Genomic DNA, 25,595 nt, shown 5'->3' with positions numbered 1-25,595 from the left:
GAATTTAGAAAGTACAAAAATTTACTGGTCACTGTTCTGAAAGCCCAAGACCTAACTAGCATTCAGACAATAGTTGTCCTGCTGCATTCAGTCATTTTGTAGAAATATATAAGAGCTCAGTCTTATGAAATCACCAAAGGCACATGTGTTCATCTGGCTGTCTAAAGGACTACAGCAGAGTGAGATTGGGCTGTGGGGGGGTTTCCTTCTCATTTTTTGTATGAAAACTTGTACTATGCACACAGAAAGCAAAGGAACGTGAGGACTACGAAAGCCCGGGTGATGCAGTCCACAAGGTATGACCTCAAGTAGATCCCTATGGTCTCCCCTGTGCATTGTGAGTGGGGAAAGAGGAATCATAACGTTGTAGCAGTGACTATACCCAAGACCACAAGCATTTAGGACCCACTGTCCTTGTGTATCTTTCTGGGACCCAGACTCCTAGATTGCTTTGAAGAAATCAGCAGAGCTCCTTTGTGATACTTCAGTTGCACTGTAAGCTGGAAGTCACTTCCCCTCTCTACCTGCCCAGCCAGGCTTTCAAATATAACACAGAGTTATCAACACATGCTTCCGAAAAGCACTCCAAGTGCTATCATGTATTTGATTATAAATCTCCCATTAATAAGTATCCAGAGAGAGGTTAAAATTCAAAATAAAATTCCCCCTTTCTTATAAATTAAAATTCAAAAAGACATGAATGTACAACTCTACCCTCTCTGATTTCTCACTGTGCTCATTCTTGGTGGTACCATTGCCACAAGGAGAGAGTCTAGAGGCTTCCTTGAATAGCAGTAGCGGAGGCTTGATCTACTGGGATAAGATAGCTGTTGCCATCTTTCCAGAGATTGATTACTGCAGCCCTTCTGGTATCTTTTCTCTAGAAAATCACCTTGAAGTGACTTTGCCACATCTACCTTCCCACAAACACTAAGAAAACACAAGTGATGTCTAGGCTCCTAGAGAAAAATAAAGTTGGCAGAATTGGAGTCTAGTACCACATGGCTTTTCCTAATGAATGGCTCTAGCAGATATTTGATAATGTGATGAGAAAATGAGAAAGACAGAGAGCACATGAAAAAGTGGAAGTCCTTATTTCAGTCTCTATGATAATCAGTTGATTGGTGTCAACTGTCATGCTGAAAAATCCACCACCAAGAAGTTCATTTTGCACTCTGCTTCCTGTATCCTGAGGGAAATAATCCAATCTATGCATTCTGCCTCCTTTCCCTGAAAATGACCTTTGAAATATTCATGCTTTTTGAAAAAAATTCAGAAATGTAAAATGGGTCCCCTCTAGGCCACATGCTTATTTTGAGGCTTCTTTCTCCGCGCCCCCCCCCCCACTCCATATCTTTGGACATATTTAAATTTTAGCTCAGTTTCCGTTTTCCTTTAAGCACTGCATTCCCAATCTCAGCTCTGTATGTCCCTATGCATACTCATGTGATTTCTGTAAGTCTTTTCTCCACAATATGTCCAGTTTATGATTCCCCCCTGCTGGAATCTACTTTAATTTCCTGAACACAGGTTCCTGTTGACAACGCAAGGTTTTTTTCACTCTCTTATCCTCTCTCAGCACAGCCTAACCTTCCCTCTGTCCTGGGGTCCTTCAGGTAATTGTTAGCTATAGTTACAATTCTTTTTTCTTCATCTTGTGATAAATCTATCTATCCTGGCTGCTAATATCTTCCCCTTCCTGAAGAAATTCCTGTCCTTTTCCCTATCATTGTGTCTTCCATCATTTCCCATTCACTTTCCCTCTGCGTCTATTTGGGTGACAAAATTATAATTTGGGAAGAAAAAAAATCACAGTGATTCCATTTCTTAGGGACAGAGTAATCCATGTCTGTGCTTTCAAGTTATCTTTTGTAGCCTTGCATTTGTAAAACTGCCATTGAACAGATATTTCCCCATTAACCTAAGAGTACATGTTTACGGGGTTTGACAATGACCTCATTCAGGAAAAGCTTTCTATCACTACTGCAGCTAGTGACCAGCCCTCCAACACTCTCTCTCTCTCTCTCTCTCTCTCTCTCTCTCTCTCTCTCTCTCTCTCTCTCTCTCTCTCACACACACACACACACACACACACACACACACACACACACACACACACACACAGATAAAACATGGCTGAGCACCAATCTAAGTTTCTGAATTTGTAACTCTCATAAGAGCATTCCTGTGGTAGGGGCTTCGAGTCCTGTTGATGTTTCCATCATAGATCCTGTATTTCTAAAGAAAGAGAAAATTTAGGGTGAATGATGGATGATGGTAATGTGCCCTACCCATGCTTTAAACAGACAATTTAGAAGCTGGTATGAAAAAAAAAAGATCAAAGAAACACACAAAAAAAGAAAGCATGTTCTAAAAGTTGGCAGGGATAGACAGCCCTACCAGATGCACCAACCTAAGTGTGAGATATTCATGGCTGACCTTGAACTGTGACATTCTTAAAGAATGGTCTACGTGCTTTCTTTAAACCTTTATTTTTCCCTATTTCTCACTTCCCTGGGTTTCTTACTTTTACATTGGCAGAACTTTTACCTTAGGAGAAAGGATGCATACATTTTTGCAATATATTTGCAATATATTAAATCTTTCCTCAAGTAAAACTCTGTTCTACAAATGCTAGTCTTTGGGTTTATTTGTGTGTCTTCCAAACCAATCTAACCTCAAGTGACAAGAGACTTCCAGCTTCATACCGGTCAATACCAGGAGCAGTAGCTGAATGGAAACCAGATTTTTAAATGCAGGACTCTTGTAAGCTATTTCAAAGCTTGGGGCACAGAGGGCCTTCTGTGCCAGTCTGGCCTGACCCATCTAAGAAAACAGGCCCCCAGGGAGCATTGGTTTCCTGCTTGTCTGCATTGCCTGGGAGTCCAAGCTGAGTACTTCGCACTTGGTTCCAAAGAGCAAGAGATTGCAACCTCAGCAACCACACTGACCTTTTATTCTCTGCACCTAAATTTATCCCAGTCAAACCACTGCATCTTGGTCTTCAAGGACATAAACCAGCTCTTATTACTAGATCTTCTGACCTGCCTCTTCATATATTACTGCTTTATTCAGATTGTCAACATCCTCACCTGCTTTGTAAGTTTCTAAGGCTTTGATTAAGTGCCAATCCAAGACTCTATACTCACAGCACAATCTCTGAGCTGAGAACTCTGAGTCCCCTGGGCTTCTCCTCAAAGGTTGTTGCTTGGCTCATCATAGATACTCACTAGGTAGGCACTTATTGTGCATTTTTACAATATACAAGTGTGTACTGACCACATCCTATGTGCCAGTACTGCTTTGCACTCCAAGGGAGTAAAATACTAGCTCAAAAGAAAATTAAAGGTGAAACAAAAACCACCTATAAACTCTGAGTCCTTGGGGATTGATACAGCTCTTCATCAGTTTACAAGTGTGGACCATAAATTACATTTTCGATGTCCATTAACAAAGCCATAAAACAAGGGAATTAGGATTAGACTGGGTTTACGGGGACAGATTTGGGTTCAAATATAAACCTTCTTATTGCTGGATGCCTTGAAGTAATTAATCTCATCAAGGGATAGAACATGAGGAAGCCTAAAAAAGCTGCTGAGGAAATGTTATTTTAATGTATCTGACATCATGGAGAGGTAGAAGGATGCTGGACAAGTATCCCGAAGTCACTGTCACTGATTAACACCTTCCTAAACCCTCACCCAGTCAAACAAGAATCCACTTCCATCCAATGTGAGTAATACTAATAGCTAACTTGTGGGAATATAGCAGTGCTCAAGATCACTAAGATCCTTCAATAACTGCTTTCTTTAAGAATATGTGCATGTAGTACATAGATCATCTAGAGCTTGCATGGCTCCTCCTGTAATTTCCCCAGCAGCCGGTCCAGCCAGCACTATTTCCTAGAGATAATACAGGGTCAAGAGATAAGAATCAAGAGAAGGAGATTCCACAGAGGATTCCAGGGTGCAGGGTGTGCCGATGATTGCAGGTAGTCATGGGTGTATTTATTGTTTTCAGTAGTTGTGGTTGTTAATGCGAAGCTATCTCCCTGGAGTCTCTGGGTGACATTTGTTACTTGGTCTCTCAGTTCTTAAACAAAAATTCTGTCCTTTTCCACTGAATTGCTCCTCCTTTGCTAATGTTCTGTCTCCCCCAAGTCCCAGGCAGAGCATTTGACATTTGTTATTGGTACAAGAGCATCATTTGCTGAGTGTGAATGAAAAAATAAAAGTTTCCCCAAAGGGGGAAAATGAATGATGATCTCAGATATCCTCACCCTTCTCTTCCTTCAAACATAGCAGCAATGCATAGCCATGCAGGGCGCTGGTAGGGAGCTGTTCTGCTCATTTTTACATTCTACACTTGTGGAGATCTGTAATATAATGGCCAAACACATTTCAGTGGAGGGCAATGGAGTGACAGGATATGGCAGGGTGGGGGCTTCTGGAATGACTGTCATCCCAGAAGTTTCATTTCTCTAATCACCACAGGTTCCCTGTGAGCCTGCTCTGAGCTGAGTGTCACCCTGAGTGCTGGAAATAACAATAATAATTCCTGGTCCCTTCTCTCAAGTGCTTACTGTCTAGTGGTGATGTCTAATGGAAATCCACTATTTACACAAATAAGTGTATGCTGGTAACTTGTAACTTGGATATGTCATACGAATAAAGAAGATATGGTTCACTGAGAGTCTGGAACAAAAAGAATTGGATTGGTCACCATGATTAAATATGTCTTCCTATACAATTGCATCTCAAACTCAACTAACAAATTAGTTAACTATATAATAGTGAACCAAAAAAGAGCTATAGCAGGATGACCAGTAAGTACAGAGCTATAATAAAGGAGACAAACTGGCATGACATATCAGACCTTACCCATAGGCAGGTTAGTAAGAACATGGAAGGTCCCTGAGGAAGATGAAGAGGGCAGCCAGGAAGAGGGAAGACCCCCTGGGCCTCAAATGCTGCGTTTCTATCCTGTCTGTGTTCTCCCAGATCTCCTGCATAAAGTACAGCAAGCCCTTCATCTCTGCAGGTTCTTTAGCCATAACTCCAACCAGATCACAGATATGCAGAAAAAGTTGTATCTGTACTGAACATATGCAGAATTTTGGTCATTATTCCCTAAGTAATGTAGTCTAGCAACTATTTGCATAATATACACATTGTATTAGAAATTATGTGTAGTTTAGAGATGTTTGAAAGCATATAATTTCACATGATAAGCTTTTGTACCCTTGGATTTTTGTGCCCACTGGGGTCTTAAGCACAGTTAGGATGACTGTGGTTCTCAATGAGAAGGGATAATAGTTCATTCAGTTATCCTTCCAGTATTTGCTTTGGGGGTAGGCATTTTTACCTAAAATTAGGACTAGGAAGAGGAAAAAACTATAACCTCTTCTCTCAGAAGAGAGTCTAGTCTGGCAATATATAAGAAGAAAAAACCAACCGTACTTTATAGGAAGTAGCCTTGTGGGGTTATATTCAGTTGCCAGGGAGTAAAGTGTCTCCGTCACTGTGATCCATGTAGGGGCCAGAGAGGACGTGGGAGAGGAGGGAGATGTGGATGTCTGTTCTTGGTATGGGTCAGTTTAGACCGCATTCTTTTCTATTATTAGCACAGGACCTGTTAAGTTTCCCATACCCCTTCTTCCTGGTCCCCTAGTCCTTCAGCCTCCAGTGCCATTCAGTGTAAATCTTTCTTGGAGAGTTGTTTCTCCTTGTGGTCATACAGTAACAGCCTACTAAACCTGCCTGTGGGGTGAGTTACGAGCTGGTCCCTGGAGCCCCAGCCTCTGTTGCCCACGGAATGAATTGTGGCGCTCCAGGCTGCTGGGCTTTTTATTTATTTATTTGTTTGCTTTAGCATATTTTAATCTGATCATTAAATTGCAATCTGCCACCCATCCCCAGCCCCGACTGTTTTCAGATGGAACAGATTTTTCATAGGTAATGATACCTATAAACTTTGGGGATGCAGACATCAGAGCAAACTGGAAGAGGGGGCAGTGAGGGGTTGCAGAAACTTGACTAGGCCTTGGCCATGTTTCTATTGTCCTGGACTCAGACCCAACCTACCTCAAGGTAACTGACATGGACAAGCCTTTTGCAGCCTGAGAAATCTGCCTTAAGAGGGCAGAGATGAGGTTCTAACTCTGGTCCCCTCAGACAAAAAAAAAAGTTATCCCTACTCCACATCCATGGCAGTAAAGGTGTCACACAACCTGTCTTTATGGTGTTGCATGGGGAGAAAGCTGCATTGATAAATCAAAAGCAAAAAGGATGCCATAGGGTGCCGTGGAGAAAGCATTCTCAAGGTCATCCTATTAGGCGCTCCTGGGATTGCCATCTGACAGCTGGGCTATGACCCTGCACACATTTATAGCATGGGTACCATTAATTGGCCTAGCATGTTAGGACGTGTGCTAAGACATTTCTTTGGAGCATCATAACAATGCTGTGAGCTGCATAGAGCAGGTGTCATAATTACAGTTCTGCAGCTGATGAAACAGACAGGGACTATGGGATAAGTTTCTTAAGGAAGGATCTGACCTTAGAGATGTTTAGGTTGCCCTAAAGCAGTCTCAAAAGCACATTTCAAGATTTGCTTCTGGAATCTCATCTAGAGAATGGTCTGATGGAGAGTCTAGGAGACTGTAGCTTCTAACTGAACAAACTGGGTAAGAAATCCTGCCAATTGCCTCTAATTTAATTCCTTGAAATATTACATCCTTGATACAGAAAAGTGGCTTTGAATGCTGAAACAAGGATACAGGATGACCCATTGTAACAATAAGATGTACAAGACAATGTGTTGAAAATGAACTTTACAGCTTTGGGGTGGGAGGAGTTGGGAAGGTGGGGAGGAAAGAGATGGTAGGGGAAAAACAAAAGGAGGGGGTAACAATGCTCGATAGGAAATGGACTCATTACCTTGCTCAAGTAACTGTAACCCCTCTGTACAGTATCTTTACAATAAAAATATTTAAAAAGGGGCTTTGAAGATGTGGTTGCATAATAAGCAGGAAAAGGTATTTCTAGGTGATTGTGCTTGTGGTGGACTATGCATAGTTTTAATGGCTCTGTACATACCCATTGATGTAATTTTCTTAACAACACTATCTAGAAAGCAGTGGTCTCAGGGTCACCAGGATTAATGAGATCCTATGTGCTACCTGCCTATCGGTCAGATTCCCCTTTGTGCTTTCCCAACACCCTAATGTGGCCTTCTATTCAGGTCAGGCTATACAGACGGTAGCTTGGAGAACAAGCAGGAAAAAAAAATGCCTTGTCAGTGCCACACTGCTCCAAGCTAATGAGCAATTTATAAATTCATACACAGGGGCCCAAGGCCAATGGCTTTGGAGTAGATCTGTTCAGTCTGTAGGGTTGAGTATCCCAGTTCAGTTGATGGCCTAAAAACTTGCTCTGTTTCTCACCTTTCCCATCGACTCTGAGGGTTCAGAAAACCTTTGAAGAAAGAAAACGACCCCCATTATCAGCCAGATACCCAGAAAGGAAGAAAAGAGGGGAGGAGTCAGCACAGGTTTCAGTCACTGCTCACCAACTGCTTCCTATCCCCCATGGATTTCTTGTCAATGATTATTCAATCTCAGGCCTGACCTTTCTATTCTAAATAACACTGCAATATCAGCGCAACCCAGCCTGCAGCTTTTGCAGGAAATTAACTGTATCTGGTTCTCACAGGAGACCCAAGAAATCCCCTCAGTAACTAAGCCCAGGCTGGTTTACAGAAAAAAAAGACCCGGCATTATCTTCTTCTCATACATTCTTCCTAATACCCGTCTAAATATCACAGAGCTCCCAGCTGTTTAATTCTAATAAATACTCATCTATTCTCAAAACAGACAAATGTTAAGTCTCAGGTGGGCCCCAAGCATTTCATATGGTAGGAAAAAGAGAAAATGGAGAGAGAAAGAATCAAGCAGTTCAGCTAACTGTACACTTCCACATCTGTAAAAGAGCAGCTTGAGAAAATGGCTAATGGTTTCCAATTGAGTCAGAGCCTGCAGCAACTGATTTCTGGGGGCCATTTTCAAAGCAAGTGACTTCACTGAGATGTCCTTTCTTCAGTGTAGCCTTGAGATTTCACGGCCAGTCCAGGTATCTGGAGAGCTGTGAAGGGGCCTGTGTGGCGTGGTGGTCTCTGTGCATCCAGGCAACTTGAAGGAAGGAAGAGCAACAACAGGAGCTTCACAGTGAAGGGCCTAGGCTTGTGTTTGGGAAGTTGGCTTCCGTACTCAGAGTTAGGGATCACACCGGACTTCAGATAATGACATTATCCACAAGATCACACCTGACTTCAGATCATGACATTATCCACAAGAAATAAAAGAAAGGTAGACACTCAAAAGCCATCCACAACTTCTGAAACCTGATTTATGTTCAAACAACATGGTCCGAGAAAGGAGGCAGGGGAAAGGCCATCTGAAATCTGGACTTGGGAAAATTCCTGGATTTGTGTCAGTGATGTGAAGAAATCATCTGTGCTTCAATGACTGGTTCTTGGAGAAGCCTACCTTTCTTGAAGCAGATATCGTGGCTTAGAGTCAGGAAGAGGCTTGACTTGTTGAAATGCTGGCTAGATCTTCTTTCCTCCTTATAGTCTGCAAACCTAGAACCCCATCTTCTAGGTGTTATTCAGCTTGGAGAAAAGATACTCAGTCAGAAAGCCAGACTTGGGGTTTTGATCCAGATAATCTGAGTCCCTCTAATAGTTAACAACTATTGTGTTTCAGGCAGCTGTGGGATCTCGCTGCATTTCACAATTAGAGAAGCTATGGATGTTAATTATCTTTCTCTTATGGATTGTAATCATCTTCTATTTATCTATACCACATTTGCCCCACCTCTGTCAGTGGCTCTCTTAACATGGCTAGAAGACTCTGGCTGGCGGAGAAGGAGGTTTCTTCTAGCCACACACAGATGTGCCTCTGACAGCGTAAAGGTAAAAACCTGTGTCTCTGACATAAGTTAATAACAACTTTATATAATGTTAATAAAATCAAAATACCACCCCAATGATGCCATGTTGTAGCTAGTCAGAGACATTTCGGCTCCCCAAAAATACTCCACAAACTACAACTCAAAATCTACAGTTAAATCCCATGGAGACTTCTACTCAGCTTATCAAGGAGACTGGACAGCCCTTTGGCCAAGGCCAAGGCAGGTTACTTTCCCAGGTTTGGCTCCACATGGCTCTGATAAATTACTAAGAAAGACTCAAATATGATCACTGACTTGACTGCCAGGTCACATGTCTCTGGATCTCACAGAGTCTCGGGGCTCTGGCTCTCTCCTAGTCAGCAGGAGTTAATAATCTTGTCAGACAACATATCATCTAGTCTAAAACTACACAAAATTTACACAGAATCCAGTTACATAATAGCACAAATTTGTAAATAGTGGGGGCATAATAATGAAAGGCACACACACACATGCACATACACACACACACACACACACACACACACACACACACACACACACGCACACGCACACGCACACACTTACAGTCAGGGCTGTGGGCACCTGTGGAGACCTGTGAGGAAGGTAGAGTAAGAGGCAGGCCCTGTAAGCCAGGCAGTATTTTGATGGGTAGATATTACTGCCTCCAATTTATTGGCTCAATAAATAGGCACTACATGGTGGGTAAATAAATGTAAAGCAGGTTGGCAGTTTAATGTGGGTGTGCAGACAGCCACCAGCAGCTGCCAATGGGTTTTCATGGACTGCTCAAAAGGATTTTCCTACAGATTTCATAGCATCTCATTTTAGAACACACTCATGACCCTGCCTGACCATGGACAGCTGGGACAGGGTCTTAAAGGGAAGTTCATGCCAGAGATTAGCTCCATCCTTCCCGAGGACTCTCAGGATGTCTGTTGATGTGTCAAATGTTATCCCCTACAAGTCCTTAATAAGCCTGGATTCCAAAGAATGGGGACAATGGAGAAAGTACTTTGATTCTCTCTGTCACAGCCCCAATGTGGAAGGGGACTTTCTCATTTCTTTATTACAGTATAGACAAGCAATGTGGTTTTTCAAGTATTTTTTTTAACAGAGAGCACCAAATGCAAAGATTTACTTTGCAAGGACAAAGTAAATCTCTGTTTATCCAGTCCCTACTCTAGTAGCAAATAATAGTACATTTAGTATGTGTACATATTAAGTATGTTTAGTATATGTACAAATAGTACAATTAGTACATGTTGAAAGAAATGATATTCCAACTAAATTCATCTTAGTCTTTTGGGGGGCTAGAATTCCAATTTTCTATAAAGTATCTAAAGAAGACTATAAACCTATACATACACTTAAAAGACTTTGTCATGTTGGGTATGGTGTTACATGCCTGTTATCCCAGCTACTCAGGAGGCAGAAGTTGGAGGATCACAATCTGAGACCAGCCAGGCAAAAGTTCAAGACCTTATCTGAAGAACAAACTAAAAGCAAAAAGGAGTAGGAATATGGCTCAAGTAATGGAACACCTGCCTAGCAAGCAGAAGATCCTGAGTTCAATCCCCAGACTAACAAAAAAAAACAAAGATTTTGCAAATAATTTCTTTTTTTTTGGGGGGGGGGGGTCAGTCGTGGGGCCTGAACTCTGGGCCGAGGCGCTGTCCTTCAGCTCTTCAGCTCAAGGCTAGCGCTCTACCACTTGAGCCACAGCACCACTTCCAGCTATTTCTGTTTATGTGGTGCTGAGGAATTGAACCCAGGGCCTCATGCATGCAAGGCAAGCACTCTACCACTGAGCCACCTTCCCAGCCTGAGATTTTGCACATAATTTCTATCACAAATAAAATTCAGATGGAGCCCTGCTCTGGGAGACATCATTTGCTGGCAATTCTGTAGCTTCTGCCTAGATGTTTCTAGTGATGGGGAATTTACTACTTCCCCATTTGGGGAGAGTGTTAATAGCTGGAAAATGCTTCTTTACATATAACGTAGCAACCTGCTTCCTGTAACTCCCACCCATCATCCCTATTATCTTCTGAGCAAAAGGGATGGGAAATTCTGCTATCAGAGGGATCGAATCCACCATTCACATAACTGCTTTTCAATTGTTTTCACACGTATTTCTGAAGCCTTTTTGGGTTTCTCTTGCCTTCACTAATTTTTGCTTTGACTGGTTCTGTGTCATCAGAAAAAGCACAACTGGTCCCCACCTGTGTTAAGGTGTGATACCCAGAAAAAGACGAAATATATAGTCGTCATCTCCTCCTCTGTTGCTTTGCGTTGCCCAAGAAGCATTAGCATTTTGGCAGCCTCCTCACACCACTGACCCTTAATGAGCAAAGTGTCAGTAATGCTCCCCAGCCTTTTTTACAGGTATACTGTTGATAAGCTCCATCTCCCCCCCGGGCATTTGTGCAGCTTGCTGCTCAGATCTAATTGCAGTACTTTTACATTTATCCTTGTTAAATGCCATCCTATTAGATTTAGTCCTTGAGTCTTGCCTAGTGAGACCTTTTTGGATCTGGATTTTGTCATCCAGTATATTCCTAGTTAATGTGCAGCAAAAAGTTACCATTTTTTTTAGTATTTCTCTAACCACTGTGCTTACTGATTCATCCAGTTCTCATTGGTTGAAGTGTGTGTTATGTAAAAAGAAACTGTAAAAGAATCAGAAAGGTTAAAGAATTTTCAGAGGGAAACACAACCACTGTGTAATGGAGTTGGGATTTAGACCCAACTCTGTCTGGCTCTGAATGTCATGTATAAAGCCACTGTACTCCCTACCCTCACCTTAATGTTGTGAACAAACCAGCACCAGTGCTTTGCTTCAGGCTGAGGGTGGATTCCTCCAACATGATTGCTGTGGACGCGTCACTTTCCACATTACCTCCCATCATCCTAAGGAACAGCAGAAGGAATTTTCTTCATTGTTTTGGAGACATAGAATAATTCTGTACTGTTCCAAAATCTTCTTTACTAAATAGTAATATAATGCAAATGAGATGTGATTTGTTTGAGGGTAATTGATACTGGCCCCTATAAGTGCTGGATTATTTTGCTGTGTTATCTGACATCATAGTTTAAAGATCCATGCCCTAGATTCTATCCCAACACTATTGCTGGACTCTGATATTGGCAATTTGGGGTGGAGATGCTATACTTTCCTTGAACAAGCTTCTAAAAGAAGAAAGGCTAAGATAGCCTTCCTAATGTTTTCTTAAACATCCACATACCCTTCTGAATTAACTATATCTAAATCTATGAATTTATCCAAAATATTATGAACATGCTTTAAAGTTTGCACCAGTATGAAATGTGACGCCCAGAGCCAGTGCCCATTGACCGCCTTATAAATGGGCTTCACAACAACAAGCCTTTGTTTCCCTTTACTTTTAATTCCAAAAACACAAATTAAACCTCATAATGGCTTATTTGTGACAGAAGGCTTTGACCTGAGACCACCGAGGAGTGCAGGGGGGAATAAAAAGATTTCTTTCAAAGATTGTTTGGAGATCAACAGTTCAAAAAAAAAAAAAAAAAGGTAAAACAACCAGGGACATGAAGGGAGCTGGTCCACTCCCTCTGTTCTGATTCTTGGCTTAAAATCAAAGACCTCCACAGATGAATCTAGAAGCTCATAAAGTCTCCATTTCCAAGGATTCTGAGATGTACATTTTCCACAGAGTTGTTCCCTGCTGGGGTAATTGGCTTGGGTTTTTCCTTCCCGTATGGTATAGAGTGTGATATGAGAACCTTGGAAGCCATTAGACTCAGGGATTAGGCCTCTTAGAAAGCAGTCTTGTTTTCATGATTTCTCTCTTCTGTGATAGTTCTACTAGCGACTAATGTGTTAATGCACATGTGTTAGTATTAGATGTCATGTTGTTTTATTTACTCAATTATATGAATTACATTCTACCACATTAAATATAGATGTTTTATACATATAAATAAATTCCTACTGTCTAATTTTAACATACCTCAACTCACACTCATAATCCTTTCCCACAGAGGTAGAATCATTGTATGTAGATCATTGTAAGTAGGAAAATGGAGTCCTTGAAGTAGTAAACTGTTCTTGTATGTTTCTCTACTACAAAACTCCTTTGGATGGAGACTGGAGATGGAAAGGGAAAAAGTTCAAAAACCATTGAAAGCATTGAAACCATCTTCCATCAGTTGACGGGAGAAAACACGCATCCTGTGACACTCCCCTGATGCCACAGGGCTTGGCTTCTGAGTGCGTTCCAGCTGCGTGCTCAGGTAGCGGGCTGGATTCTAAGGCAAAGCAGAGACTGAAAACACACATGGAGCAGTGTGATTGATTGAGAAATTGGAAAATACAGAAACAGACTGACTGAAAAAAGTTTCAGCCAACCCCTAGAAGATCTCTAGAACAAAAACACATACCACCGTGGTGCCCAGTCACTGCCTGAGGTAGGCATTACAAGGACTACCAGGAAAGGGGCTGTGCGCAACCATATTCCTGAGCTGGGCTCTGAGCCCTTCTAGAAAGAACTTAGTATGGTACATATGCATCATTATCCCATCAACTACAGAGTGGAATGGGGTCTTATGTCCATTCAATGTGAATTCTAGAAATATTACTTTAGTGATTTGTAGCATAAGCAACATTCATTTTTTTATTCTTTATAATGTAGAAGTATTGTTTCCATACAAGTGTCCAAAGGGAAATACATATGCCTAAATGTGTGTCATATATTTGTGTATATACAACATGCGCACACACACACACACACACACACACACACACACACACACACACACACACACACACACACACATACACACGCCAAATAGTTTTTCATTAACATTTTACACCAGGCATTTTGGGCAGCAATTGGAAATGGCCTGAGGGGTTTCTAGAGCAGAGGTCAATGAACTCAGGACAACCCCTTGAATTTTCCATTAGTGAGTAGTTAGATGAAGTAATAAATAAATTATTATTAAGCACTTTGCAAATAGAGTGTTATGTAAATGCTAAATAATCATAATAATACAGTAGCATGCTGATCTTGATCAACTGGTCCTCTTCCACATCATTTAAAATGGATGGCGCAGCAATGTCTGTGAAGATGAATGAGGTCCAGGTTCGTAAAGCCCGTCGCAGCAGCAGTCTCTTCTGTGAGAAGGCTTGGGCCTCTGCCTCTTCTGGAGTTACTTCACTCTTCCCCTGTCTCAGTGGGACAATTAGCAGAGTAGAGGGATTCTGGCTGGCTTTAAAGGGGGTAGTAAAAAGGCTCCTATGCAGGGCTATTGAAAGTAGACTTAGGTGAGTGCATAGGGATTTGCATTTCTCAGAAGTCAGGGCCAATCTATAAAAGGCTGAGGGCAGAGAATTAACATTTATTGAGCGCCTCCTGTGACCCAGACACTGGGCTCACTTGGTGCTCTGTGTTTATTATCTCATTTATCCTCCAGGCCAGCACATTAAGGTAATAGAGGAGAGGAAGAAAGCAGAATGCATTAGTATTTTCTGTAGAAAAAGCAGAAAGACGCACCCTAGTGCTGAATGAAGCCTCTTTCCCTTTGTGTTCTGGAGTCGGACCTAAATTTGTGGGGCAGGGGGCAGATAGGGGAGAGTCTCTGAGAATCTGAGAAAGACTATCCAAGTGATTTATGGCCCCCTAGCGCTAGGCTCTTAGAACACACATTTGTATGGTGATTGACATCTTCCTTTGGGGTTACACCAAATAATCCTGCTTCTTCGCCCTGTTGGACCTAATGCATCCTGGACCCCACAGTTGGTGAAGTATGATCTATACCTTTAATGCAACTACTGATAGAAAGATAGCCATGTTTCCAATACATTGTTCATGCACTTCAGTGGACATGATCTCATTTGATTCTTAGGCAAGTCTATGATTCAAGTTGTGTTGCTTCTTAGACAAGAACACTAAGGTTTTTGACATGATTTGTCACTTCAACAGCTAATCCAAGGGGAGGAGGTGAGGACCAGCTTGGTCCACTAAACCATGGCTTTGAATTGTGTGGTAATCCTGTTCCTGTGAACTCTGGGGGTCCTAATATCTGAGGGTTTGTTGTCTTTTTATTTATCACTGGGCTATGTTCTTAATAATGATTAATTACCCTTCTGTTTAACATGCCAGCTTTTAAAAGTATGAAAGTAGCTCAAGTGTTTGTTTGCTAACAGCTTTATTGAGCATAATTGACACACAACAAACCATACATTTGAAGCATATAATTGGCTAAAATTTGCCTCACAAGCATAGCAATATAACCGAGATAATAAAGATGACCTCACAAACTTTATCTCTTTGAAATCTATTCGACCTACACTTTTTCTCTTCCCACCCCAGTCAATCACCGATTTTCCTTCTGTTACTATTTTTAGCTTGCCTTGTCTAGAGTTTTACACAAATGAAATTGTGCAGTATATACTTGTTTTTGTCTGCCTTCTTTCACTCAGTATAATTATTTTGAGATTCATCCAAGTATCTTCTTTTTCTTTGTTTTATTTATAGAGTTGGGGACTTTGAATAATTAGTATGTATCTTATTTAATTTTAGCTTTGGATGCAGTCCAAAGTTCAGCTTCCACTTCTGTCATTTATTATCTATGTACCAAGAAGTAAGTCTCTTACCCTGTTTGAGGCTTAGGGTTTTTTTTTTAATCTATGAACTCTGTCAACTGTACTGCACAAAATCTATATGTGAAAAGCACTTGATTTTGCAGTTCACATGCAAACTTTTTGTTGACATTTACGTTTTTCTAGAGCTCAATTGAATTTATTTTTATGATATGATTAGTTTATTTTTATTAGAAATGTGATGTGCAAGAGAAGTTACAGTTACATAATTCAGGTAATGAGTGCATTTCTTTGTGAACAGTGTTACCTCCTCTCTCCTTTTCTCTGTTTTTCCCTCTCAACCTCATTCCCCCACAAGGTGCATGGTTCATATTTAACATAGTGTCTAGTGAGTATCACTGCTGCTTTTGTGCACCTTTGTCCCACCATTTCTGTGCTCCTTCCTACCCTCCCCCAAACAGACAAACTTACATACAAGACAAAAGGTACAGAAATTAAAAACAGTAACAACGGAGAAGGAAAAACCCCAAAATAACAACAAAAAAACCCTTTGCTTCCATTTCTTAGAGTTTATTTCAATAAGCATCATCTTATATGGTCATATATACATAGCTTTTGACCTTTTCTGCTTGTCCTAGACATACACTAGTTATTGCAGATAAGGGAAACCATGGGACCTATGTTTCTTTGGCCCTGGCTTACTTCACTTAATATAATTTTCAAAGTCTTTCCATTTCCTAACAAATGGGGTGGTGTTATTCTTTCTGATAGAGGCACAGAATTCATATATAATATATATATATATATATATATATATATATATATATATATATAACATTTTTTGATTCATTCTTCTACTGAGGGGTATCTGGGTTGGTTCCATATCTTAGCTATGGTGAAAAATGCTGTGATAAAAATAGTTGTGCTGGTAGTAGTCCTTTGAGGAATCTCCATACTGTTTTCCAGAGTGGTTGAACAAGTTTACACTCCAACCAACAATGAAATAGGGTTTCCTTCTGTCCACATGATGATATACATATAGCTATTGAGCCTTTCGCATACAAATTTTAAATACTAAAAATAAAATATTCACACTCTTTATTATCAAGTAACAGTAGCCTGACTGCATTGTGGGATTCTTAAAAGTGACATATGAATTCACTCTTTTTAACCTCTGTGAGAATCCTGTAAGTACATGAAGGCATTATTATCCATATATTGCAGGCCAGGAAGCTGGAATACATATGTGGTAGAAAGAGAATTCTAGCTCAAGACTGTTATTATTCATTATGTCACAACTGCCTTCCTTTCCATAACACTCTGATGCAAACTGTTGACATAAGATTTGATGCTAAGCAAAAGAAACCCCAAGATAGGGGCCCAAGTGGTTTTATCTCTCTTGCTGTTGTTTTAATGTACTTATAATGCACTATGTGATTTTTTTTTGTTTCTTTTGTATGTTCTTCCTCCATAGTATAACCCCTGTTATCACTGTATTTGATTCCGGTGTCCTGCATCTTGTATATACATTTTTTTAATTTGGGGAGAGGAAGGTAAATAACAACGTGCTGAAATAAGGATACAGGATGACCCATTGCAACAACAAGAGGTACAAGACACTATGTTGAAACAAACTTAACAACTTTGAGCGGGGGGGAGGGAAGAGTTGAGGAGGTGGGGAAGGAAGGGATGGTAGAGGAAAAACAAATGAGGGGGTAACAATGCTTGATAAGAAATGGACTCATTACCTTGCTCATGCAACTGTAACCCCTCTGTACAGTATTTTCACAATAAAAATATATTAATCGAAGGAAGGTTGGACAAATGGGATTGCAAGAAATTGCAGAACTTCTGCATGGCAAAGGACATAACTAGCAAGACCAATAGAAAGCCCACAGATTGGGAGAAGATCTTCACTAGCCATAAAACTGACAAGGGTCTCATATCTAAAATATACATGGAACTCAAAAACTTAAACCCCCCAACAACAAATCCTCAAAGGAACAACTGCTCAATAAAGAAGTTGGCTAAAGACTTAAAGAGAAACTTCTCTGAAGAGGAAAGAAGGATGACCACTAGACACATTAAGAAATGCTCAACCTCCCTAGCCATAAAAGAAATGCAAATCGAAACAACATTGAGATACTATCTCACCCCAGTTAGAGTGGCTATAATCAAGAACTCTAATAACAACAGATGCTGGAGGGGATGTGGACAGAAGGGAACCTTACTGCATTGTTGCTGGGAGTGTAAACTTGTTCAACTACTTTGGAAAGTAGTATGGAGGTTCCTCAAAAGACTCCACATAGAAATCCCCTATGACCCAGCAATCCCACTTTTGGGCATTTACCCAAATGATCACAGACAAGACCACACTAAAGCTACCAGCACAACTATGGTTATTGCAGCATTATTTATCATAGCTAAGATATGGAACCAACCCAGATGCCCCTCAGTAGATGAATAGATCAAGAAAATGTGGTATATGTGCACAATAGAATTCTATGCCTCCATCAGAAAGAATGATATTGCCCCATTTGTTAGGAAATGGAAAGACTTGGAAAAAATTATATTAAGTGAAGTAAGCCAGGCCCAAAGAAACATAGGTCCCATGGTTTCCCTTATTTTCTGGAGACAAGCAGAAAAGGTCAGATAAGTTGATGTTAGGTAACATGAACCCCAAGATAAGTATTCAAATGTTTTTTTTCTTTCTTGGGATTGTTTCTAACATATCTATAAGATTATTTCTTTGTTGCTTTGTATGTCCCTCCCCCATGGTACAACTTGTTTCCACTGTATTTCATGTTGGTAAAATTTGGGGCGGGGAAGGGAAAAAACAAATCGTTTAAATAAGGATACAGGTGGACCCATTGCAACAATGAGATGTTATGTGGAAAAACGAACTTTACAACTTTGGCGCGGGGGCCGCGGGGGGGGGGGGGGGGGGGGGCGGGGGGGGGGGGATGGGGGGCGGGGTAAGGCGGTGATGGGAAGGGATGGTAAGGGGAAACACAGGAGGAGGCAACAATGCTTGATAAGAAGTATACTGATTACCTTGCTCATGCAATTGTAACCCTTCTGTATCATATTTTCACAATTTATATATATTAAAATGCTGTTTTAAGGGAGAAGATAAAGAGATGAAGAATATAAAGTAATTCCTGTGTTAAGAAAGGCCCAGATTCAAAGCACAGAAAGCAAATGTCAATAGGGTTAATGACTACTTTGAGGTGAGCTACTTTGGAGGATCTGGACTTGAAGTCTCTGAGCCACCTATACCACAGAGGCTTGACACAAATGGACTTTTTGTAAGCAGGCGATAGAGACAATTTTTGGTATCTTACAGGATCCAGGAAGAAACCTATATCAGACATTTGTGCTTTACAATAAGGAAGCTTGGGAGTAAGGTCAGGGTTGAAGACAACAAAGTATTTTGAGTTTTCAGTGTATAGAATGTAGTTGAAGTTTGGGGTGACTGAGATTACCTAGGGCAAGAGTATATAGAGCGAGACTGGATAGCCAAAGCACAATTAAAACCAATGTCATAATTGAAGTTTTTTTAATATAGTGTTTTTACAAAGATCTTCCCTTCTTAAACATTTTTAAAATCGATTTATTTCTTGCATACACCATATATTCCATGTGAGCAGGTACACACTGATATCTGTTCCATTAAGTACTAAAAAAGGGGAACCCCAAAGACTCCCTGGTCATTTACCTAGTTGGGGCAGTAGTACAAGAAGGATTTGGGATGCAGAGTGATGTTCTGAGAAAGCAGGGGCCTAAAATAAGTATTTTGACCAATTGTAAACAAATCTGACATAATAGTTGTGTCTTTCTGATATAGTTTTTCTTTTCTTGAGGATTGAGAGGTAGAAAATATAGACAGGAAGATTGTATGCTATAATGTTCAGCCAGCTGTGTCATAGCCTCCTCAGACTTAGCTCATCTCTACACCAACTCTTCATACTTCTATTCATCTCTCATGTCATTAAACAGGTTGAGTGCCTCCTATGGGTTAGGTGCTAGGGACCAAAGGGGAATGCTGTTTTGTACCTACTCATGAAAAGCAGAGACTGCATTTGGTGAGGAGGTGCTCTACTCACTCTGGGAGACTTCTTGACTGGCATATTCTTTCCATGTGTCAAGGTTCTCAGATCCTACAGTACGCTGTCCTGTCACAGCTGGGAAGGAAGTGAGGTGATGATTATTACCATGCACCAGGTGGCTGAGATACAGAGGTGGAATGGTTCAAGGAAGGTCAGACTAGGGCTTAGGTCCAGGTCTCTAGCAGAATGTTCTTTCTGCTAAAGGGAGTAGTTTTTTTTCCCCAATATCATAATCCTGGGCATTTTGCCTTTCCAATTTCTTAGTTGTCCATTTTATCTCTCTCAAGCTGACATATTTGACAGGCTCTTGGGGAATACTAACTCTAGAATAACTCATCTTTGGTCAAGAGCTAACTCCCACAGGTGTAACATGGAGTTTGGGGAGAAGCCACTCACACAATCATACCCCACCCAGTGCAAAGCTCACTGTCTATCTGGAGGGAAAGTATGTTTATCAGTTCTGTATGTACCAGAGAGCACTAGCAAAACCAAATTAGCTCAAACTGGCTGCCATTCAGGTCAGCTAATTCAATTAGCTATTGTTGCATTACTGATAAGGACAGTTTGGAAAAGGAAAAAAAAAAAAAACGAACAAACAGACACTCATCCAGCAGCCATAAAATGAAAGCCAAGAAAATGTGTTAATGGGAACACTCTGAAAGGAAACCCCTCTGGCTAGCAAGAGTACCTAGGGGTCTTTGGTGGACCATTCTCCTTGCCATCTGCTCCAAGCTTAGCACTTACAGCCCTCTCTGGCTCTGCTCCTATGAATGCTGCTGCTTTCTGGCTTCCTGGCACCCAGCTGTAGCCAGAACAGCCTTCTCCTTCCCCTACCACTATGCTTCCAAGGCTTCTGGGAATCTGGAGGGAAGGGGGAATTTTACTGGAAAGAATTATCCTCATTTACGTGCTAAAACATAAGAGCAAGTTGATATTCAGAAGATCTCTAAAGAAAAGTGAGGTGAGAAGGAAGGGAAGGACAGCAAGAAGGAAGGAAGGAGAGAAAGAGGGATGGAAGGAGGAAAGAAAAAGTGAAAGGTAAGAGGTAGAAAAATGAAGAAAGATCTAGAAAGCTCCAAAGATGACAATTTTTGGCTGTACACTACCTATTCTTTTATTTGCTAATAGCCCCTCTTCTACAGAGTAAGTCTAGGCTCTAGCTAATATTTGAGTCCAGAAGTTCAAATTACTGCCAATGACAGTAGCTTATACCTCTAATCCTAGTTAGAATACTTTCTTCTCATGCATTCTTTTCTTTTCCTCTTCATCCCTAGCTACAAAGTAGGAAAATAACACCCTCTCTGTTGTAGTGTCTCAGGGCAAAACTTCTTGACTGTGAACTCATTTCACCTATATGAGGCAGTTGTGTATCTCCCTGTGAACTTTCCTTGACCTACAATAACAGGGTCAAGATAGATTATTTTCCTCAGCCATCCTTTGTAGGTAGAGGCAGAAAAAACCTCTGGACTCAAAGTAAAAACACGTAGAGTGGAGTCTTGTGTTTGCAGTTTAGCAGCTGTATAACTTTGAGCAAGTGAATTAATGTTTCTAAGTTCAGTTGTTTCATCTGGAAAACAAAGGCAATAATAACTATTTCATAGAGTTGTCATGAGGATTAAACAAGCGTATGTAGAAGGAATGCTAAAAATGAATTGCTTTATTTCTTGTGGTGTGTGTGTGTGTGTGTGTGTGTGTGTGTGTGTGTGTGTGTGTGTGTGTGTGTGTGTGTACCAGTCCTGGGGCTTCAACTCAGGGCCTGGGCACTGTCCCTGAGCTTTTTTCTTGCTCAAGGCTAAGCTTTACCACTTGAGCCACAGCTCCACTTCTTGCTTTATGTTGGTTAACTGGGGATAAGGATCTCATGGACTTTCCTTCCCAGGCTGGCTTTGAACCTCAAAAAAATCTCATCCTCCTTGTAGAAAACTAAAGCTAGATCCTTATATATCACCCTGCACCAGAATCAACTCCAAATGGATCAAAGACCTCGGAGTCAAAGAAGACACTCTGAAAACATTACAGGATGGAATAGGAGAAACCCTAGGTCTCCTTGGCGCAGGCCAAAATTTTCTTAATAGAGACGCGGAAACACAACAAATCAAAGAAAGTTGAACAAATGGGATTGCATGAAGTTGCAGAGCTTCTGCATGGCAAAGGACATAGCTAGCAAGATCAATAGAAAGCCCACGAATTGGGAGAAGATTTTCACTAACCATACAACGGACAAGGGTCTCATATCTAAAATATACATGGAACTCAAAAAATTAAATCCCCCAACAACAAATCCTCAAAGAAACAACTGCCCAATAAATAAGTGGGCTAAAGACTTAAAGAGAAACTTCTCTGAAGAAGAAAGAAGGATGGCCAATAGACACATGAAGAAATGCTCAACCTCCCTAGCCATAAAAGAAATGCAAATCAAAACAACATTGAGATACCACCTCACCCCAGTTAGAATGGCAAAAATCAAGAACTCGAATAACAACAGATGCTGGAGGGGATGTGGACAGAAGGGAACCTTTACTGCATTGTTGGTGAGAGTGTAAACTTGTTCAACCACTTTGGAAAGCAGTATGGAGGTTCCTCAAAAGACTCCACATAGAGCTCCCCTATGACCCAACAATCCCATTTTTGGGCATTTACCCAAATGTTTACAAACAAGACCATACTAAAGCTACCAGCACAACTATGTTTATTGCAGCATTATTTACCATAGCTAAGCTATGGAACCAACCCAGATGCCCCTCAGTAGATGAATGGATCAAGAAAATGTGGTATATATACACAATGGAATTCTATGCCTCCATCAGAAAGAATAGCATTGCCCCATTTGTTAGGAAATGGAAAGGCTTGGAAAAAATTATATTAAGTGAAGTAAGCCAGGCCCAAAGAAACATAGGTCCCATGGTTTCCCTTATTTGCAATATCTAGTATATGTATGAGTCAAGCAGAAAAGGTCAGATAATGTGATGTTAGGAAAATGAACCCTTAGATATGTATTTAAATGTGTTTTTTTCTTTCATGCATTTGTTTCTAATGCATTATAAGATTATTTCTTTGTTGCTTTGAATGTCCCTCCCCCACAGTATAACCCCTGCTTTCACTGTATTTGATGTCGGTATAATTTTTGGAGGGGAATGGGCAAAGCAAGTCATTAAAATAAGGATACAAGTGGACCCGTTGCAACAATGAGAAGTACAAGTTGTCATGTCGAAAACAAACTTTACAACTTTGGTGTGGCGGGGGGGGGGAGGGTTAGGTGGGAGGGGGGGAGACTGGGAAGGGATGGGAAGGGTAAACAAAGGAGGAGGCTACAATGCTTGATAAGAAATGTACTCACTATCTTGCACATGTAATTGTAACCCCTCTGTACAGTATTTTCACAATAAAAAAAAATCTCAGCCTCCTGAGTAGCTAGGATTATAGACATGAGCCACCAGTGCCTGGCTATTTCTTTAAAAAATACTCTCTCTCTCTCTCTCTCTCTCTCTCTCTCTCTCTCTCTCTCTCTCTCTCTCTCTCTCTCTCTCTCTCTCTCTCTCTCTCTCTCTCTCTCTCTCTCTCCCTCTCTCTCTCTCACACACACACATTAGTCTATTGAGCTATTGCTAATATTTACAATGGAAGAGGTTTTTTTCTACATAACATGAATGAAAAAGTAACTTCAATTTTTGGTGGCTGATGAGCCATCTCTGGAGTCATCTGGGTCTGCGCCTTTTCCTTTTCCTATATTCAGCTGGTTAGCTGCTCATTGAGATCTTGCCAGAGGGTAGGCAAAAGAAATAAAAACTGAAATCGGTCAATTTGACTCTTTGATAGCAGCCCTGATGAAAGATTGGTGGGTAGAGGGTGTTAAAAGGTTGTAAGCTAAACTAGAATTCTGCCTTCTTACCAGGAAATTTCCAGAACCTACTGATTGTTGGGATGCCCTGATGGTGGCAGCTATTCCACTTCAATCAAGATTAAAGAATTGTCTTCCCTGTCTGAATAGTGGCCTCTCTTCTAGAATGACACATACTAACTTTTGAAGAAACAAGAGGATATCTGCTGGCCACTCTTCTCAGCCGAAACAACCTGGGTGAGCAGTGAGCTGGAAGATTTTGCAACTAGATGCTGGTTGTACCAACAGGGTCCCAAAGCAATAATCACTCCTCTTTCTCTCCTCCCCTCATCCAGCAATCACGTAATCACTCATAATCATTTACTATGTACCACCATGTAATATAAAATGTGGTGACTAGCTAGATATGTAAGCTAACCTCTCAACTCTCACAGTTATACTAGATTTAAAAAGTGAGAGTTTTGCATGTGAAAATACAACTAATTACATAAGAGAGAGGACAATGAAAGCAATTATAGCATCGCCCATATACCAGTCTCAATGTGAGGTGCTGTTCATGTATTATAGTATCTAATTCCTATCACACCTCTGGGACACATTCCTACTCTCCTTCTATGGATGATAAGCCTGGCAGTCAGAAATGTGTAATAACTTGCCCAAGGTCACATAGCTAGAAAAGCATAGAGTGTATTTTCAAGTTTAGATTTACCTAACTCCATAGTCTAGGCATTGTTTCTAATCCACACCTGCCAGTGACAGAAATAGTTGCTCAGAGATACCATGGTAAGTGGAATTGGGTCAAACCCAGAGACCCAAATGCCTAAGAGTAAAGAGAGCATGATAAAGTTTTACCAAGGCATCAATTGGTTTGAGAAATATTTTTAGCCAGAGGATAAAAAGCCTGGGTTCAGGAGGCAGAGATGAAGGAGGAGTGACTGCACTGTAGTCAAAGCCCAGTCATTATCCACATGTATGCATCACAGTAAGTTACTTCCCTTGTCTAGGTCTTCCTGTCATCACTTGTAATGAAGATTTCTAGATTGTCTATGTCACTACCATAGGGCAGGTATGCTGGGCAAAATGGTTCTATAGTAACCAGACCTGAGTTTGAATGCCAGCTCCACAACCAAGCAACAGTCAGTTGGGCAAGTCATTTAATCATCTGTACAATGGAGATAATAATACCTACCTCAGGGTCTTTGCCCTTATTGTTCATTATCCTTGGGACAATCTTCCCAGGTATTCACAGCAGTCACTCATGTCCTTTCTTTGGGTCTTTATTCAACTTATCTTTTAAAGATACATCCCTTAAACACAATATCTAAACTTGCAAACCATCTGGCATTGCCTATTTCCTTTCCTTGCATAATGGTTTTCCTTAATACATGGCATCTAACATACTGTAAGAGAGCCTTCAGTTCTTTTATTTATTGCTTGTTTCTAGAATGTAAGCTCTATATGAGCAGAGTTTTTCATTCTCTTTTGTTTTTGTATTCTTTATGGCTGTATTCCCCAAGTTTCTAGAATGATTAGGTGCTTAATAAATATTTCTTGCATAAATGAATCTTTTGGATTTGGATCATGTGAGTAAAATGTTATTCCTAGAGCCTCCCACATGGAAAACATTCCTTGCCCATTAGCATGTTAGGTGGTGGTGGTTGTTTTTATTGTATTATTAGTATTGCTCTGCCTCCATTCAAAGGCATGGATACATTCTGTTTTCCCTTCAGATGTCCCAGAATTAGCATTCTGACCTTCTTAGTGAATATAAGGGCCTTTTTGTTGATACTACTCTAGAAGCAAGAAGAAGTAGTCATTGTGGGACAAGTAAGGGAGAAGGTTTGCATGGTATCTAGCTTCAAATATCTGGAGGTATATCACATGGGTGAAATCATAGGAAGCATATGTCTGGTACATACAAAAGGATTGCCATGAAACTGGATGCCTAATGATGGAGTCATCTATCTCAGGAGGCAGTAAGCTGTTCTTGCCTAGAGGTCTCTTATAAGTTGGATAACTATATCTCACAGACCTTGAATATAATTATTGTAATAAGTGACAAGGTTAGAATGCAGCCAGAGGGGACCACA

The 25,595-nt window shown here is 40.8% G+C and overlaps 1 protein-coding gene across 2 annotated transcripts in view; it reads left to right on the top strand.

Annotated features, from left to right (window-relative positions):
• Pbx1 (PBX homeobox 1) overlaps positions 1 to 25,035 on the top strand; it is a 297,696-nt gene extending 272,661 nt beyond the window's left edge. For both annotated transcript variants that reach the window (XM_070034193.1, XM_070034196.1), the window contains one exon: positions 23,560 to 25,035. In XM_070034193.1, the coding sequence (XP_069890294.1) occupies positions 23,560 to 23,580 (21 nt within the window). In that variant the 3' untranslated portion in view covers positions 23,581 to 25,035. The remainder of the gene's footprint in view (positions 1 to 23,559) is intronic.
• The last annotated feature ends 560 nt before the right edge of the window (positions 25,036 to 25,595 follow it).

Source organism: Dipodomys merriami, unplaced genomic scaffold (assembly GCF_024711535.1).
Source record: "Dipodomys merriami isolate MVZ:Mamm:240054 unplaced genomic scaffold, mDipMer1.0.p SCAF_24, whole genome shotgun sequence".
In the NCBI taxonomy this organism is placed as follows: domain Eukaryota; kingdom Metazoa; phylum Chordata; class Mammalia; order Rodentia; family Heteromyidae; genus Dipodomys; species Dipodomys merriami.
The sequence above is the reverse complement of the archived record's forward strand: the minus strand, read 5'-3'. Positions and strand labels throughout refer to the sequence as shown.